Genomic DNA, 19,942 nt, shown 5'->3' on the forward strand with positions numbered 1-19,942 from the left:
ATACATCACATGTTATAGTTGATATAGTTAAATGGGCACAAGAACACATCATCATTCACGTCTTAGCAGCTCATACCTCACATATATTACAAATGACCTTTGAATGTTGGATGTTATGGGTAGTTGTAACGTATTTGTCTCAAATCTCCTCAGGCATAACCAAATGCAACTTTTGTGAACCAGCCTGCTAAGCATACCAAAAAGCATTATCTGAAGAAAACCTTCCAGTCCGCATTTTAAAAAAAAAAATGGAATATATCCACTGGATAAGAGTGTTATCAACAAAGATCTACTGAAACCATCAGAGTTGGATATGAAGAATGCAAAGAAACTACAGATGAAACAAAAACAGATAACATACAGATAGAAACCAAATGGGAACTTAACTACTTCCGACAAGGAAAAAGCGACTGTATTAAATGACTTTTTTACCAGTGTATTTACTGCTGAAAATCCAAATAATATACCTAATATTGAAGAGAGAAATTTTAAATTATCTTTAGACCACTTTGTGATCAATCAAGACACACTTGAAAAATATCTACTTTTATTAAATGGAAGTAAGTCTACGGGTCCAGATAATATTCATCCGTTAATAGTAAAGAGTATGGCAAATGCATTTTCAAAACCTTTGACTTTGATATTTCAAAAGTCCATTGACACTGGAAAAATTCCAAAAGAATGGAAAGATGCTAGAGTTACCCCACTTTTTAAGAATAAAGGTAGTAAACTGGATGCGGGAAATTACAGACCGGTCAGTCTAACTTCAATTGTTTGCAAAAATTTGGAAAAGGTTATACGGAAGGAAATAATTGATCTTTTAAATAATAACCAATAATTTGTTATCAGACTCACAGTTTGGTTTTCGCTCTGGAAGATTATGTATATTACAATTACTTGATGTCATGGAAGACTGGTCATTATATATGGATAATAATATATCCTGGGACACATTATATCTCGATTTTGCCAAAGCTTTCGATAAAGTGTCACATAAAAGATTATTAAAGAAACTATTCATACGGTATTCGTGGATCTATATTAGAATGGATAAATGACTTTTTAACTGAACGTCGACAACAAGTTGCGGTGAAAGGGGAAAAATCTGAGTGGCAAAATGTAATAAGTGGAGTGCCCCAAGGCAGCGTACTAGGACCTGTTCTTTTTTATTATATGCACAAATAATTTACTAGATGTTGTGAAGTCTATAGTAAAAAAATTCGCAGACGATACCAAAATTTATGCACCTACTTCTAAATCTGATGTCTTACAGAATGATGTAGACGCACTCTACAATTGGTCCAAGTTATGGGACATGAAATTTAATGTGAACAAATGTAAACAAATCCACTATGGAAGAAATAATCCATGAACAATATTGATATCACTCAAGATGAACAAGAAAAGGATCTAGGAATTCTTTTTCAAAATTATCTTAAATTTTCACAACATATATCAAGTAAAATAAATAAAGCCTATAGTATACTTGGGCTGATTAACCGAACTTTTAACTTTAAAGATCAATATACATTTTGTTGCGTTGGTACGACCACATGTGGAATATGGAAATACAATATGGTATCCGCATTTAAAGAAAGATATTAATGCTGTAGAAAAAGTGCAAATGAGAGCAACTAAATTAATTCCTGATATACGACATTTAAGCTATGAAGACAGATTAAAAGTACTTAAACTTCCTTCCCTAACTCATAGAAGGCGAAGTAAAAGCGTTTAAAATATTAAAAGGAATCGAAGATATATCTTATGAATTTTTTTTTACTGTCATCAGTACAAATACCCGTGGGCATAATTAGAAATTGGCAAAACCTAGATGTAACACTTCTTTTCGATTAAGACATTTCTCACAACGTATTATTAATGATTGGAATAACCTACCAGTTGCAGTTATTTCATCTAAAACTGTGGAAGCCTTTAAAATTAGTATAGACCGTGATTGGGAGTCAGTCATGTATCAGTTAAGTAATTAATGAGGACACAAATAGTTTTCTATATATATATCTTTTTAATTGTGTGAAATATTGCACCAAATCATGCAGGATTGATGATTGTATCAGTTTTGAAAGTGTACAAACATATGGTGGGCTAAAAATGATAGGATCCTTCCATATGAGCCCCACAACTATCTTACAGGTATCTTACAGGTATACTTAATGTTTGTTCTAATTGGGAGTTAACGGGAGCTGTTGAAAGTGCTGTTACTGATATGTATTTGTTGAAGATTTTAAAGATTATGCTTGACTGTACAACACTGTTTATTCGAGAGAATAGACAAAATAAAGAAAATTAAGTCCGCAATAGACCAGAAAGAAAGAAAACCCATGAGAAAGATTGTATCTTGTATCCCATAATTGAAACAGAAGAAGCAGAAAAGATGAAACAGCATGTTTCCAAGGAAAAAATAAATCATTCAACCAGAGCAATTAGAAAACTGGAAACAAAATAGAATTATATTCAAAACAAAAAAAGTTTAAGTGTCTTTAACGAGTACACCGTGAGCAGCGGTCGTTACATACAAACGTTTACAAATTCTGTCCCAGTCAATGGGATAATTTAGGTCGTCAATCAATGACCACATCCACACTGTTTTGAATATGATTCTAAAAAGAAACCGTCCACTTTTGCTTGACACTGAATCCAGTATATAGCCACACAAGATGAGAGGTTGACAAGAGTAAGCTATAACTTCTTGTTTGGTTTTCCTACAGAAGTTCTGTATTTGTTGTTTTTTTTTGTTTTTTTTTTTATGTTAATTGTAGATAGGTAACAATTACACTTTTTTGGTTTTAAACCTTAAAGTCATAAGAAACCTCAAATCAAAAACAAATAATGCATATGTTTTTTATAACTCAATGGATAGTTTTCATTATAAAACTTATGTACATATACTTTTTTCTGAAGAAAATTCTTTAATTTATTCATATTTAGAAGAAGTTTACTTTATTTTAATTGCTTGCTTCCAGCAACCAATTCCCCGACATATTTTCCGTATGCAAAGTGACCTCAGTGTAACCCATCTCGTAAAACTCCGGTGATCACAATATGCATGGGCGTCCTTAAAATAAACTATTATCTGAATACACATGTTAAACACGTGCTCTCTTTCCATACTTTTTTGTTTATTTTTTGTCGATTGTTGACAAACAGGTGACCATCGTTAAACTTCGGCTTCAAAACACGAACTTTAATTACCTGCCATATTTTCACAACAACACTGACCGATTGAAAAAAAAATTGACGATTATACGAAATTTACACGAAAAAAATGATAAATTCGTGCACAGAAGACTAAATTTATGATGTATGTATCCATTGGTTCAAGAATTGGAAGAACATAATTTTTCTCCGGTCACTCGTTTCTTATGACTTTAATTTGCTTATACCTAAATAATAATAGCATGATTTCAAAGTGAGGCTTCTTTTTTACAGTTTTGCACTGAGTACAATAAGTATGAAACCCCAAAACAAATGAGTCGTAATGGATAAAATAAAAGTTATAAATGCTTTTTGACACGTCTTGTGAAGATCTGAAAAATGTTTTTGACAGATTTTTGATGTTTCTGTTATTTTTTGTTATGTATTAATTCAAGCTCATTCGCTAGACAAGACATACGATCCGGTCTTCTTATAAATATGATATACATATTAATTTCTTTTTGTTTTGTTTTCCTACTTCATAAATAAGCATAAATTCTTATTCACAAACTTTCACAGCCAACACAGATCATGGCTAAGTTAACAGAAAGTCCTGCATCATTATTGTTGAAACAGGACAGTGATCTTAAGTCGTATGTATTTTCTCAATTGATTTGTAAATGCCTTTCTCACTCTATTGAAAACATACAAGCGATTGGATGTACCCTTAGCTACCAAACACCATGATTTCATTTTGTATTTACTAGACGAATCCTATAACGCAGCGGCAATTGAGGCGGTGATCAGTAGATAAACAATTAGTATAATTTGAAATAACGTTAATAAGGCATCAATACAAAAGCAACATCATTCCAATGAAGGAAAGACGACTAATATGCCTTTTTAAAAGCATCCCAAGTTCTCAACTCTATAATCATTTTACAAAAAAAAAACCTTGAAACTCTGCTGTCTTATACTGAGAGCATGACCCTGCTACATGAATAAAGCAAGACTATTTATACTATTTGATACAACTTTGCTTTAGAATCCACATCAAGGTTTTTAGTTTGTTCATTTGGTGCTCTCAAGTCATGGCTGCAAGTGCAATTAATTTGGGACTAACGTTTTTGACTGGGAAATAACTTAAAGGACAAACCTATTGAAACTGTTATATACTTTAAATGACATCGCTTAGTGTTATGCCTTTGCAAATAAACTCATCATAGATACCAGGATTATTATTTTGTATTTGTACAAAATGCGCGTTTTGTCTACAAAAGACTCACCAGGGGCGCTCGAATCAATAAATGTTAAAAAATCACAAAGTATGAAAATGAGGAGCAGTGAGGACCACAAAATTGCTAAAGGTTTTGCAATACTAGTATACAGCTAAGGTAATCAATTCCTGACGTAGAAAAGACTTAGTATATACAAAAAAATAAAAAAATTGTAGACAATGAATTTATAATTATGACCATATCAATGATATTTTATGTCAACACAATTGCTGACTTCTGGGCTGGTGATACCATCGGGGAATAAAAATCCACCAGCAGTTGCTTCGACATTTGGTTATAAATAAACTCATCATAGATAATAGGATTAAAATTTCAAATTTGCACCAGACGTCGAGCGTTTCGTCTACAAAAGACTATGGAAAGCCATACGGGACCCCCGACTCCGTGCTAGTTTTACAGTGTAATAATACAGTACTTGTACGGCCGTGTAAGATTACCGAATCCCGTGAACGTTTGTGCCGACTCCGCGAAAGTTTTGGACCGACTCCGTGAAAGTTGTTGACCGATTCCGCGAATGTTTTATACCGACTCCGTGAAAGTTATGAACCGATTCCGTGAAAGTTGTTGACCGACTTCGCGTTTTGGAACGACTCCGTGAAAGTTGTTGACCGATTCCGCGAATGTTTAATTCCGACTACCTTAAACTTATGAACCGATTCCGTGAAAGTTCTTGACAGACTTCGCGAAAAATGTGAACTGACTTATTGAAATATTTTATAAGTTATAATGTCTGAATGGATTTTTAACATTCAATTCATTCAAGTACGTAACGATACATTCCAAAATGGAACATTGCAAGAATGCAGCCGGCCCTGATTATTTTATAAACTACATTAGTTCTTGCAATGATAATTTTTTTTTTAAATGAAGTGTACATGAGTGTTTGGATTAGAGTCTTCATACTTGTTTTCTTTAATTTTTTCGACTTTTTTTCTCTCTATCCTTTTCTATTCTTCATGATTTACCATACCATTATTCGTTTTATTTTCTAGCACTCCACTATTCTCATTTCTTTTGTATCTGGCGCCAATTATTCTCATTTCTATATTATTTGCATATTATTCTCTATTTTGTAAACCGTATTCACACCCTCATACGGATATTATTGATATCATGTTTTAAATTGTGATATGGGGAAAAAATATAATGCCTCAAAATGCTTGAATGGCTCGTCCTGTTAATATAATTCACGTGTAGATGTCAACTTAATGAATTGTGATGTGGGAACAAACTTAAATATCATATGTTCCCTCAGCAATCACATGAATACAAAAAATGACCAATTACATGTTAGATGTTTCCAAGACAACACCTATAATGTCATATGCATGGGACAGTTTCAAGAGTATGAATTTGTCTATCAATACTACTAAGTTAAACAAAGTAGTATATTTGGCGAGTATAAAGATGTCTATGGAATTTTCTGTTATTAGATTTATGGAAGATGTGGTATGAATGCCAATGAGACAACTCTCCATAGAAGTCACAATTAATAAAAGTAAACCATTATAGGTCAAGGTACGGTCTTCAACACGGAGCATTGGCTCACACCGAACAGCAAGCTATAAAGGGCCCCAAAAAATTACTAGTGTAAAACCATTCAAACGAGAAAACCAACGGTCTAATCTATATAAAAAAAAACGAGAAACGAGAAACACTTATGAACCACATCAACAAACGACAACAACTATCTTTTTTTACTGTACGAGCGATATATGTATACCGCGAACCACAATATGAACCTTTTTTGGGAGTTAGATGCGTATGGTCCAAATATTCATATGGTCCGGAACATATATATATATATATTTATATTTGACATAACCATTATTTTGTACCAGAAGTCATTTTTCCAAGAGAACATGTTTTGGATTATCTCCCGTTTCCCAGATAAAATATTTCCGTACTGAGTGCGGTGATAGGTATTTCTTATAAGCATACATTTGTAAAGTTCTGTTTACCTTTGATTTTTTATATATATATATCAAAACGGTTGTGGCAATCCTTATGCTTATGGGGTAATAATCAATGATTCACTACCAATATAGCCAGTATCAAGAAAGTTTGCGTATTCATATATGCATTGTTGTTTTTTTTGCTTGACCAGCCAATGACCCCTTTACAAATAACCTTGTCATTATCCTTCGTGTTGAGTTTTACACAGTCACAAGGTTGACACTTTTATTAAACAAATTGTGTCTTACTGTTGCTATGAATTGAAGAACAACAATAAAAGCTTTTTTTTTCTTCTTTTCTCTCTCGCTACTGTGCCATGGACGTCGGTACTACGTAAATCTTTACTAGTATATTATTAAACTCAATATGTATGCGTCAATGGGACAGTAACCCAACGACAAACATAACAAACAGATGATGTGCGTATTTTGTTGGTTATCAATGGAGATGTGCGAGACAGCGACCCATCGACAAAAATATGCCACGTCCTCAGCTGTGAAGCAGAAATAACCAATTTCCACATTCTTACTAAACCTTAAGACGGAGCCATATTGCCTTATAGGTCAATAAAGTCTTAGGTGCATGATTTGTTTTATTACTTTTTATTGGCTTTTGCGGAACTAAATATCATTAACTGCGAGAACTAGGTCTCTAAGATCTGTATTTTATGTTTTTTTGTTTGAATGTGTACCACATCTTCCTATATCTACTTGTCACGTACGATCTGTGTTTTTGCTTTGTATCGACTGATGAGTCGAGCACTTTTCAACTGATTTTTATTGTGTTCATAATTTGTACTGTTACACCACTGTCCCAAATTATGTGAGGGTCGGTGCTTTAAAACTAGTTTAACCTGCGACATTCTGTTTGTGGTCCCAAATCATTTCCGTTGAATTGTTTTGACATGTCATTGCGAAACCTTATTTTTTTTATAACTAACTATGCAGTATAGGTTTTGCTAATTGTTGAAAGTCATACGATATGTGTCATTTGGTCTCTTGGGGAGAGTTGTCTCATTGACAATCATATCTTCATATTTTTTAATTGATATAAAAAAATATGATTATCATGTGTGATGCTTATCTTGCACACGTTTATGTGGGTATTTTTAAAAGTGTGTATAAAACTATTCTAAGGTGCTAGTAACATCATGAGAATAAAAATAAAAGGGACAATACTGCATGAACTAGTATAGTTTTATGTGTTTTTTATAAATATCCAAACAAACATGTGTCAACTTTGAATTGAGCGACACACCTGGGGTGGTGTTCTCGAAGCTATCTTAGGATTAGGACGTGTCCTAAGTCTATCTTATGGCAAGTCTTTGTCCTAAGTCGAGTTCTCGAAGCTCTCTTAACTTTTGATATATCTCATTTTTCGTCCTAACTTTAGGACACCCAATAAGGTGTCTTAAGAGCATCCTATCTTCATTCTAGTGTAATAATGTTTGGATTTCGCTTTTTGCTCATTATTTTACGTGAAAACGAACATGAAATGAAACGCACCATCGGTTATTAACTCGTATATAAAGAAATTGTGCATGATTTTAAACTTTGAACTTCGTGTTTCACGATATGATTACACAATAAATTTAATTCTCATTTCAAAACAAATTGTTTTCAAGTTTAAATAACAATCCTTTTTTATATAATAACATTGGCAATTATGCATTTAATTCTGTACATGTAATTATAAAATTCGTAAACAATTTTGTTAAAAATTTTCGTCATTAATAAATGTTTTATCAAAAAATAACTTTAAAGATTTAAAATTTCGACTTAGGAAATGTTTAGGACGTCCTAACATAAGATTCGTCTGAGAGAGCTTCGAGACACAACTTAAGAGTGTCCTAAGTCGATCCTAAGTCCATCCTAAAATCGGACTTATCTATGACTTAGGACGAATCTTAGGATACCTTCGAGAACAAGTTTTTCAACCTGCTTGAAAATTTACCTATTTATCTATTTCGAGGGGGCATTTGTGCAAATCCAATACAAATAAGTTGAATGTTATAGCTATACAATACAAAGTATATATAGATTTTATATACTAGTTTTTCCTGTTTGTGCTTGTGTAAAACTGATAGACGAAATTCTGTTTCGAAAAATATTGTTTGTTTTTCCCGTCGTATATATGCATAAACTATTTCCAAGTGGAAGTACACCAACAACCAATCAACTATACTCTAATCAAACTAATTAATCGATAAATAAAACTTTAACATCTGTAACTGTTACAAATGTTGAGGTAAAATGTGTTAAAGGTTCCTGGCTGGTGAATGTTATCTCAGTGTAGTGTCATCAGACTATAGATTCAATAATAAAGTTTGTTCACGGAACCGTGCATTTCATTAATAAATAAATTAATTAATAATAGTAAACAAATACAGTGTAAATATAATATTTTTATTATGAATATTACACTTAAAAAATGAAAGTGTATTTTCTGTACTAAATATACAAAACACATGAAATTGTTTGGCCTTTGACCGGAAAATCTCTCAACTATCTGAAGAATAATTTAGCAACGGGACTTTGTCAGAAAGCGATTCTTTCGTGAAAAGTACACCGGCTGACAAGCCACAAACCTCACCTTGAAGAACAAAGCTTAGAAAAGAATGTCAAAGCGAAGCTTCGTCTGACGACCCATATGTGGCAATGGACCAGCCCGTGCGTGAATGTTTTAAGGTGAGTTGAGGTTGGAGATGTTAAATGAAAAATGCTTGGAAAATGAACAAAAATTATGAATGATAGATAAGTGCATTACTTATAGCTAATAATAATAGCCTATCATCTTTGCAGGTCATTTTATAAAAAAAACGGTAACTGCTACTAAATGCTGAAAATTAGAAACATTGTGAATATAAAAAAAAAATGTGGTATGATTGCCAATGAGACAACTATCCAAAAGAGACCAAATGACATATAAATAAACAACTATAAGTCTCCTAACGGCCTTCAGCAATGAGCAAAGCCGATACCACATAGTCAGCCATAAAATGACATTGTAAAACAATTTAAACAGGAAAACTAACGCCCTAATTTATTTACCAAAAATGGACAAAATTAAATATGTAAAATGACTTGGGATAAGCACATACATGAAATTTGCAAATCTACGCTAATAATGACAATACTAAAATATAATCAATCTATTAATACACAAATATTATAATTATAGACATATTACAAAGGTATAGTACACCTATAATACTTTAACACTTGGTTTAAGAGATAATGTGTGTAAGGGTATTTTACTGCAGATACAGTTAAACGATTTTTTTTAAATTTATCACTGGATAGTCTAAAAGAAAAAAAAAGTTTATTTGTATAATTCTGTATTTGATTTTGTAACTAAACAATAATCTGATAATGAAAGTCGAGTATTCATGATTGTTTAATTAGATAGTATGACGCCATATGGGCTATGGATTTTTTTCTTCTGGACAAATTTTTTTTTTCGACTTCGGCGAAAGACAATCTATTTTTTGGCGACAAGCCGAAAACAATTTTTGTCTTTCAATTTAAGCATAACAAATAGTGGCAGCTGAGGGATAACAAATAGTGGCAGCTGAGGGTGAATCAAAGGGTCGAAAACAAATATTTTTTTTCCTCCCAAAACTGGAAACAAACTTTAAAAAAAATCCATAGCCACCCTCCACCCCCCCCCCCAAAAAAAAAATTAAAAAAATCAAATGGTTGCTGCCCAAGTATATAGGTCATTGTGATATATATTTTCTAGAAATTTACATCAGTGAATTATTTATAGAAACATAAATTTAACAAGTCTACACATGTTTTTTTTATATAAATCCATGGAATATCTTCATACAAAAAAATGTATACTAGTATTAAAAAAAATAACGAAAGATAATGTATAATTGACACAAGAAATCTCATTCCCTTCATCGTTTGTTTACAGACCATTCACATAATTTCTAAAAACACAAGGCCATTAAACTGGCCTTTTGCGATGGTTGATAGCCCTAAAGAGTTTTCAAATTTAACTGCAAGGCGTTCTCCAGAAGGGACTTGGACCCTACAGCTACCAACTCCTCCAACGCCACTGTAACTTGCTGGTCCAGTTTTAATTGCAACCAAAGTATACTTTGTATCTGGTCTTAGAGATATTTTCCTTGGAAATACAATTGGGAAAACAGTTGTTTGGAACAAAACCCTTGTTTTACAATTCTGGATTAGATCACCGTTTTGTTCGTAGATAGACAGTGAATATATAAATGATTCATTCGGACTGCCATACAGTATTACAGATTTCAGTTTAATGTTTCTGCTCACAGAAAAAGTAAGACGATCATCTACTAATGTGTCCGGTTCCCATGATGAATCAGAACTTTTTCCAAAAAAACGTTTTACGTAGATATCACCTTCCGAATCTACGTTCCTTGGATAAGAAATTATGCTACAACCAGAAAAATCGACATTATCATTTGATGATAAATACAGTAAAATTTTGTTGGTAACACCAGCAGGTAAAATATTTCTCTGAACTACCTTACAAACAAAATATTCCAAGGACATAGATAGATATCTAACGTGATATTTAATCTGTTTCCAAATATCATCTTTCTTGTACTTTTCTTCATATATAATAAGACAGTCAAACAGGAATTGTTCGTGTATTTGTAGATTGTCACGAGTTATTATTTTAAGAACAATGCTAATCGGTAAATCATAAAATCCATCTGGAAAATTCAGAAGTAAATTTTCAACTTCAGTGTCGATGAAATTCAGACACTTGGTAGAAATATTGGTTAAAGTAAATTCTTCGCTTAAAGCTAAAATACTAAACACAGTTTCCCTACTTATGTTTTCATCAATGTATGTAATACATTTAAGTTTTAGTTCATTGAAGGCATAATAGTCACATGCTTGTAGTATATCTGGTATTACATCTATATTTAAACTTGGGTTAATGCCATACAAATATTTAATAAGTATTGTCATAATATCAGATGGAAATGTTGTACAGTCAATTGTCGTGTTCTGGTCCCACCTTCCACTCAATCTGCCTTGGAAAAAATCTGAGTTTATAAGTAGCACAACTGAATGACATTTTAAAACGATTCCGTTCTGTAGTGTAAGTCTTACATCGCAAAACAATTGCTCTCGAAATGCGTCTTTTAATTTCAAGGCTAGGTTGCTCATCTTTGTCTACAATATATAAAACAATGAAATAATTTTTCGGTTCAAATAAACTCATAGTATAAAAAATAATTAGAATATATCTTATCCCAACCATAAGATCTCGCATGGTTTTTCATCAGAGGCATAAAATACCGAAATGAACCAACATGAGCGTTTTGATGTTGCATAATGATATTCTTTTAACCATGGAACATTGAGGTTTTTAAGTGCTTCTGTTAAAGATAATTGTGAAAGAAAAATAGACACTCCTTAGTTGCACCGATCTTTGTATCTCAATTTTTATATTTCATAATTTTTTCAATTTGTTTTTATTTTTAGTTTCTTGTGTATTTGTCAGAGACGTATTATAAGTCTCTGGTATAGTCTATTGCAATTGTATGATAAAAATCAATTTTCTTACAATGCCTATTCGAAATTAAAGTTGATCTTATCTTATCTTCTTTGTGAAATCGGGTAAATGTGAACATAGACGTATCTAATACATATTTTCTCATATGTGTAATTATAAGACACAATCTGAATGTATCTTAAGATTTGTGAAATGTCTTAGTTTTAAGGGTTAGGCACAAGATGCTTTTGTATTTCTATCTATTTAAAAAAAAACTAAAAGTAATGTTTTTCAACAACAGAAAATACTAATATCCTTTTTCATAGCAGTAAATTAAAAATATATTTAAAGCAGTTAAGCTATTGTATTCTTTATTTTACAAATAATGACAAATGTATTACTCGGTTGAAAAGAGCCTCCAAAATACAATAATCACAAATGCAATTTTAAATTATCTTTTGAAACTATGTCTCTGTACTTATTTCATAGCCGTGTTAATCTAAGAACTGATGATTACTAATTAGAATTTATTATACCATAAAATAAGAGATCTTGGACGAAATGAAATTTTATGGGCAATATTATTAACCTGTTATTCAATGCATAGGGGCCCCTTAGGTAAGCTTAATCTCTCTTCTTTGATCAGAGTGTTAAGAAGTCTTTAATGGTAAAATGTTGATATGATTTAAGACCTCGTAATGGTAAAAATGGTCAGTTCCTTACAAGTCATCAGTTAATAACATTCAAAGCTTCATTGTGTTCCGGGAAAACTACTACTGGTCATTCGTTTGTGTTGTAGAAGTTTGTTTTTGAAAGAAGACTACGAAGAAGACAGTAAGTTCGTTAATTAATATCTTTCTTTTATTGTATTTAGCTTTGGGTCGATGCGTAATGACCCGCATGTTTTTTAAGGGTCAATATGACCGCATAAATCAGTCTACTGCAGGTGGTTGTGATAAAAGATTGATAGTGTTATACATTTTCTATTAAACCTGCAAACTTAAAATATGAACCACATGTCATTGGGGCTCGGAATTGCGTTATATATATCATTGCATTGCCAAGGTTTATTTCAGAAATTATCATGTCACATTAATAAGATAATCATGATTATCACATATACATGTATGCCTTTTTGTTCAATCAATGTGTTCGTAGATAGTAGATGTCTATGTGTTTTGTTAAAAAGTTCCTTTTAAAATTGTTATACGATGATGACTGATGTACCCATATTTTGACTATTTTCTTTATTGTGTCTGCATATTCAACGCATCAATGTAAATATAACGGAATTTGACGAGACTGTTATTAAAGTGAGAGGGTTAGCGCTTAGAACCAGGTTTAATCCATCATTTTCTACATTTGAAAATGCTTGTACCAAGTCAGGAATATGACAGTTCTTGTCCATTCGTTTTTGATGCGTTTTGTTATTTGATTTTGCCATGTGATTATGGACTTTCCGAATTGATTTTCCTCCGAGTTCAGTATTTTTGTCATTTTATTTTTTTCAACTGTCTATGTCTTATATCCCATTCAACCTGTAAGTATTGTATATAATCCTTTCTGCGTGGCATATACATACACGTAATACAATGTACACTTTTATTGTATCGTGGTTTTTTTTGGTTCTTAAAAGAGCAACAATATTAGATAAAACAGGAATAGTGTCAATGGCATACATTTGTACACCAATGTAATTTAGGGGGAATTTCAAATATTAATGTTTACCATTATTTCGAAATATAAATGTCTAAATTGAAATTCAAAAGATTTGAAACTTCATCCAGTTCATATCTATTCATTGTTTGAAAATATTTTTTTTTTTAATTGACAGCGTATAACCCTTGTGCTTTATTTTTTGTTTTGTTTGTCTTATTTCTTTCAAAATTAAAACTCAAATCTAAATGGTTGAGAACAAGGTTTAAAACTTTATTCATTTCACATATTTAAAGGTTTAAGATTTTATTCTTTTTTTTCAAAATTGAAAGCACATTACTATTGTGCTTCTAAATTATATAACATATTCATTGATTCATTGACGAATTTTGTCTGTGATATGGTGATATATGATTAATTGAAGAATAATTAATACGGAACCATTTTTGCATTTATGGGGTTTAAAGGTATAACTTTTTTTCTTTCCAAAAATGAAAATTTAAATCTAAAAGGTTAAGAACCATATTGTAAACGTTATAAATCTGATATCTTCGAAGGTTTTAAATTAATATATTCTTCTAAATTTGAAACAAATTACAATTGTGCTTCTAAATTATGAGCTATATTCATTGATGCATTTGTCTTTGTTGATTTTATTTTTTTATTAATGTTTTTAGAAATTTTAATATCATATACAAATGTAATTGAAACATGGGGTTCAAAGGTATAACTTTATTTCTATCCAAAAATGAAAATCTAAATCTAAACGATTAAGAACCATATTGTAAACGTTATTAATTAGATATATTCGAATGTTTTAAATTAATATATTCTTATTTCAAAATTGAAAGCAAATTACAATTGTGCTTCTAAATTATGAGCTATATTCATTGATGCATTTGTCTTTTTGATTTTATTTTCCATTAATGTTTTTAGAAATTTTAAATGTAATTGAAACATGAGGTTCAAAGGTATACCTTTATTTCTATCCAAAAATAAAAATCTAAACCTAAAAGGTTAAGAACCATATTTTAAACTTTATTAATTCGATATATTCGGAGGTTTTAAATTAATATATTTTTATTTCAAAATTGAAAGCAAATTACAATTGTGCTTCTAAATTATGAGCTATATTCATTGATGCATTTGTCTTTTTGATTTTATTTTCCATTAATGTTTTTAGAAATTTTAATATCATATACCAATGTTATTGATACATGAGGTCTATCAAAGGTATACCTTTATTTCTATCCAAAAATAAAAATCTAGATCTAAAAGGTTAAGAACCATATTTTAAACTTTATTAATTTGATATATTCGGAGGTTTTGAATTAATATATTTTTATTTCAAAATTGAATGCAAATTACAATTGTGCTTCTAAATTATGAGCTATATTCATTGATGCATGTGTCTTTGTTGATTTTATTTTCCATTAATGTTTTTAGAAATTTTAATATCATATACAAATGTTATTGAGGTTCAAAGGTATACCTTTATTTCTATCCAAAAATAAAAATCTAAACCTAAAAGGTTAAGAACCATATTTTAAACTTTATTAATTTGATATATTCGAAGTTTTAAATTGATATATTCTTATTTCAAAATTAAAGCAAATTACAATTGTGCTTCTAAATTATGAGCTATATTCATTGATGCATTTGTCTTTGTTGATTTTATTTTCCATTTATGTTTTTAGAAATTTTAATATCATATACAAATGTAATTGAAACATGAGGTTCAAAGGTATACCTTTATTTCTATCCAAAAATAAAAATCTAAACCTAAAAGGTTAAGAACCATATTTTAAACTTTATTAATTCGATATATTCGGAGGTTTTAAATTAATATATTTTTATTTCAAAATTGAAAGCAAATTACAATTGTGCTTCTAAATTATGAGCTATATTCATTGATGCATTTGTCTTTTTGATTTTATTTTCCATTAATGTTTTTAGAAATTTTAATATCATATACCAATGTTATTGAAACATGAGGTCTATTAAAGGTATACCTTTATTTCTATCCAAAAATAAAAATCTAGATCTAAAAGGTTAAGAACCATATTTTAAACTTTATTAATTCGATATATTCGGAGGTTTTAAATTAATATATTTTTATTTCAAAATTGAAAGCAAATTACAAATTTGCTTCTAAATTATGAGCTATATTCATTGATGCATGTGTCTTTGTTGATTTTATTTTCCATTAATGTTTTTAGAAATTTTAATATCATATACCAATGTTATTGAAACATGAGGTCTATTAAAGGTATACCTTTATTTCTATCCAAAAATAAAAATCTAGATCTAAAAGGTTAAGAACCATATTTTAAACTTTATTAATTCGATATATTCGAAGTTTTAAATTAATATATTCTTATTTCAAAATTAAAGCAAATTACAATTGTGCTTCTAAATTATGAGCTATATTCATTGATGCATGTGTCTTTGTTGATTTTATTTTCCATTAATGTTTTTAGAAATTTTAATATCATATACAAATGTTATTGAGGTTCAAAGGTATACCTTTATTTCTATCCAAAAATAAAAATCTAAACCTAAAAGGTTAAGAACCATATTTTAAACTTTATTAATTTGATATATTCGAAGTTTTAAATTGATATATTCTTATTTCAAAATTAAAGCAAATTACAATTGTGCTTCTAAATTATGAGCTATATTCATTGATGCATTTGTCTTTGATGATTTTATTTTCCATTTATGTTTTTAGAAATTTTAATATCATATACAAATGTAATTGAAACATGAGGTTCAAAGGTATACCTTTATTTCTATCCAAAAATAAAAATCTAAACCTAAAAGGTTAAGAACCATATTTTAAACTTTATTAATTCGATATATTCGGAGGTTTTAAATTAATATATTTTTATTTCAAAATTGAAAGCAAATTACAATTGTGCTTCTAAATTATGAGCTATATTCATTGATGCATTTGTCTTTGTTGATTTTATTTTCCATTAATGTTTTTAGAAATTTTAATATCATATACCAATGTTATTGAAACATGAGGTCTATTAAAGGTATACCTTTATTTCTATCTAAAAATAAAAATCTAGATCTAAAAGGTTAAGAACCATATTTTAAACTTTATTAATTCGATATATTCGGAGGTTTTAAATTAATATATTTTTATTTCAAAATTGAAAGCAAATTACAATTGTGCTTCTTAATTATGAGCTATATTCATTGATGCATTTGTCTTTGATGATTTTTATTTTCCATTAATGTTTTTAGAAATTTTAATATCATATACAAATGTAATTGAAACATGAGGTTTAAAGGTATACCTTCATTTCTATCCAAAAATAAAAATCTAGATCTAAAAGGTTAAGAACCATATTGTAAACGTTATTAATTTGATATATTCGAAGTTTTAAATTAATAGATTCTTATTTCAAAATTAAAGCAAATTACAAGTGTGCTTCTAAATTATGAGCTATATTCATTGATGCATGTGTCTTTGTTGATTTTATTTTCCATCAATGTTTTTAGAAATTTTAATATCATATACAAATGTTATTGAGACATGAGGTTCAAAGGTATACCTTTATTTCTATCCAAAAATAAAAAACTTCATTTGCGCCATTTTACAGGTAATTCAGGTAAGCAATAACGAAAGCGTTAAATATGCATTGCTCTAAGAGGTTTGTCTCTACAGCTTTTGTCAGTTGTTATATTTTTTCCGTTTTCTCCTTCGCTTTTAATTCAAAGATTAATGAATCGTAGATAAAAAAAATTCGAATGCTTTCAATTTTTTTATTTTCCATTAATGCTTAAAACTTTAAAAGGAAAACAGTTAAGGAGTGACCTATACCTTTTTCTAAATTTGATATCTATAAAAGACAAAAATATTTTCTTATTTGTCATGCAGACTCTGTAATATTTTAAGTCAAGAAGGTTTTAACCATCCGATTGTGTCGATAAAAATGAAAGAACTATATAAATTCATTGTACACGGGTAAAAGAACAATTTACCTTAAGTAATTAACTCTTTCTTCACTATCAGGCTTAAATTTAAAAAAAAATAATACTTTCAATATATGAAAACTGTCTTACCTTCTTTGCAATATACTCAAATCCACATGATAGAATAGATGCATAACTTCAAACTAGAAAGAACAATATAAGAGGCAAATTCATGTATGCTAAAAATCACACTACTACTACATCAAATTGTTTCAAATCAAATTAATTCTCAAATAAAAGTCTTTGAATAAATACTAAATGAAAAGATGCAATCACTACTTATAAAAGTGTCACAATAAACTGTTACACCATGAGTTTTGATAACTAACAGTTAACACATATGCACGTACATATGGAACGGTAGTAACATTTTGTAATTGCATGGGAAATAAAGATTTTAGCTACGATATAACAGTCAAATGATGCAATTTGCTCTACTGATTACAATTGTAGCAGATTGGTGATAATTAAATTCAAGTAATATTTTTTTTAAATGCCATCTCAACATGTACATGGATTACAGATTTCGTGTCCTTATTTTGAACTTCGCTGATATATCGGTTTTCATTGTCCCCCTCGCGTTGTTTATGTTTGAAATATTTCCATTTACACTACTTGCATTTTACGTGATGCTTGTTTTTTTTTTTACAGTAGAAATCGCCTTGAATTTATTGAAAGAAAATTTGAATGCTTTCTCACAGAATACACCATGGAATAAACTTTTGAATGCATCTGACCTTTTATTATCTTATTGCAATTTCAACTGTATATCAATGATTGTTGTGTCCTGAGTCATGAGAATTTTCCAATATACACTTTTTTTTCAGATAAAATCAGTCTAAGAAATTTAAAAATTGTTAATAATAATCTATCAATATATGATATTGCCAGGTTGACATAACAAAAAAAGGAGATTAGACATAAAAATAAGGAGATATTATATAACTGCCAATGAAACAAATATCCACCAGAAACGGAAAAAAAACCAACCGTACGACTTTCAACAATGGGAACAACTCATATCATGTAGTGTGCTATACAATGCCCGACTTGCAAAAAATATGAAACACACTGCATTCAATTTAGAAAACAAACGGCCCAATTTATAGCAAAGCACTTTACGAAAAAAAACAAATATGAAAGATATACTAGTAGATAAACAATATATAGACTTCTGACATGTGAGCCTTGTAACCATCCTCGGATTAATGTAATGATGTATATGGAAAGCATAATCTCTTGGTCGTATATATGAAGATTTTGAAATACGCACTTTCTGAAAAGAATTCAGTAAAAATTTTTTCAATGATTTTAGGTTTAAAAACTACAATGCCTTTTGGGGTAAAGGTTGCTCTTGTTTTTAATCCTATCAATATTATATATATATATATATTATATACGAGTCTAAATTGAAAACTACGTTCAAACCTATGATTGCGTTGGATAAAAACCGCAATTTTTATACGTGTGCATGTCAAACAAATTTCGTTGTAGAAGGGTCTAAAAACAGCACAAACAACATTTTCCAAAAGACCAAAAAAGTGAAAAAGTATATTAAAAAAAAACGCATTTGACTAACAGGTCGAACAACTGATGTTCTTTAACATATATATATATATATATAACTCGTCTAAACATCAACCCAACAATGTTAGATCTGTAAATTTGCTTTCGCAAATTTTTGGTTCTTCCCTCGCCGGGATTCAAACCCATGCTACTGTGATATCGTGACACCAAATCGCCTGCACTGCAGCCGTCCCGCTAGACCACACGACCACCTGGGCTCTCAAAATAAAGAGCTTTTGCTGGCCATGATATATATATATATGATTAAGGGCTATGGCGCCAACAAAGACATACATACTTGACCTAGGCTAATAACGGTCGTGTCAGTATATTCCTACAAAGCAAGGTTCATTTAATAACTTTTTAAACATTATTTCGTTTTCAGCTGTAATATTGTATATCGTAAAATTAGATTAGATTTTTAAAAATTGCATACGTAAGTGAGATAGGTTTTACCTAACGATGAAATCATATTGTTAACCCCATAAATTAACAAGTAATATACAGTACTTTTTAGGTACAAAAACTGTTTGGTACTAATGAAGTTGTACTATAATTAATTGATTGATCATGTTAATCGTTACGTGAATAGTCAAAGTTATAAATATATAGAAATTGTAAATATCAATGATATTACTTTTAAAGATAGCCGCCATACTACATGTGTCGTTCTTAATTATATATCTGCGACAAAAGAAGAAGAAGTTTAGAATAAGATGGCCATGAGAGAGAAGAGACAACCAAGTTTCTTAAGAATTTGTAATTTAAACTATCACCGTTTTGATTTCTCAAGTTCGCCACGATATAACTATTTGTGTGCTAGTGCGGCGTAA

The 19,942-nt window shown here is 30.0% G+C and overlaps 1 protein-coding gene across 1 annotated transcript; it reads right to left on the reverse strand.

The window, feature by feature from the left end:
- Nucleotides 1-10,333: 10,333 nt before the first annotated feature.
- Nucleotides 10,334-11,572, reverse strand: LOC134704777 (BTB/POZ domain-containing protein 6-B-like). Its single transcript, XM_063563581.1, has one exon. The coding sequence runs from the start codon at nt 11,570-11,572 to the stop codon at nt 10,334-10,336; it is 1,239 nt and encodes a 412-aa protein (XP_063419651.1).
- Nucleotides 11,573-19,942: the final 8,370 nt, after the last annotated feature.

Source organism: Mytilus trossulus, chromosome 1, assembly GCF_036588685.1.
Source record: "Mytilus trossulus isolate FHL-02 chromosome 1, PNRI_Mtr1.1.1.hap1, whole genome shotgun sequence".
NCBI lineage: Eukaryota > Metazoa > Mollusca > Bivalvia > Mytilida > Mytilidae > Mytilus > Mytilus trossulus.

Coding starts and splice junctions, on each gene's coding strand:
- LOC134704777 (XM_063563581.1), bottom strand. CDS start 11,572: ATGAGCAACCTAGCCTTGAAATTAAAAGACGCATTTCGAGAGCAATTG.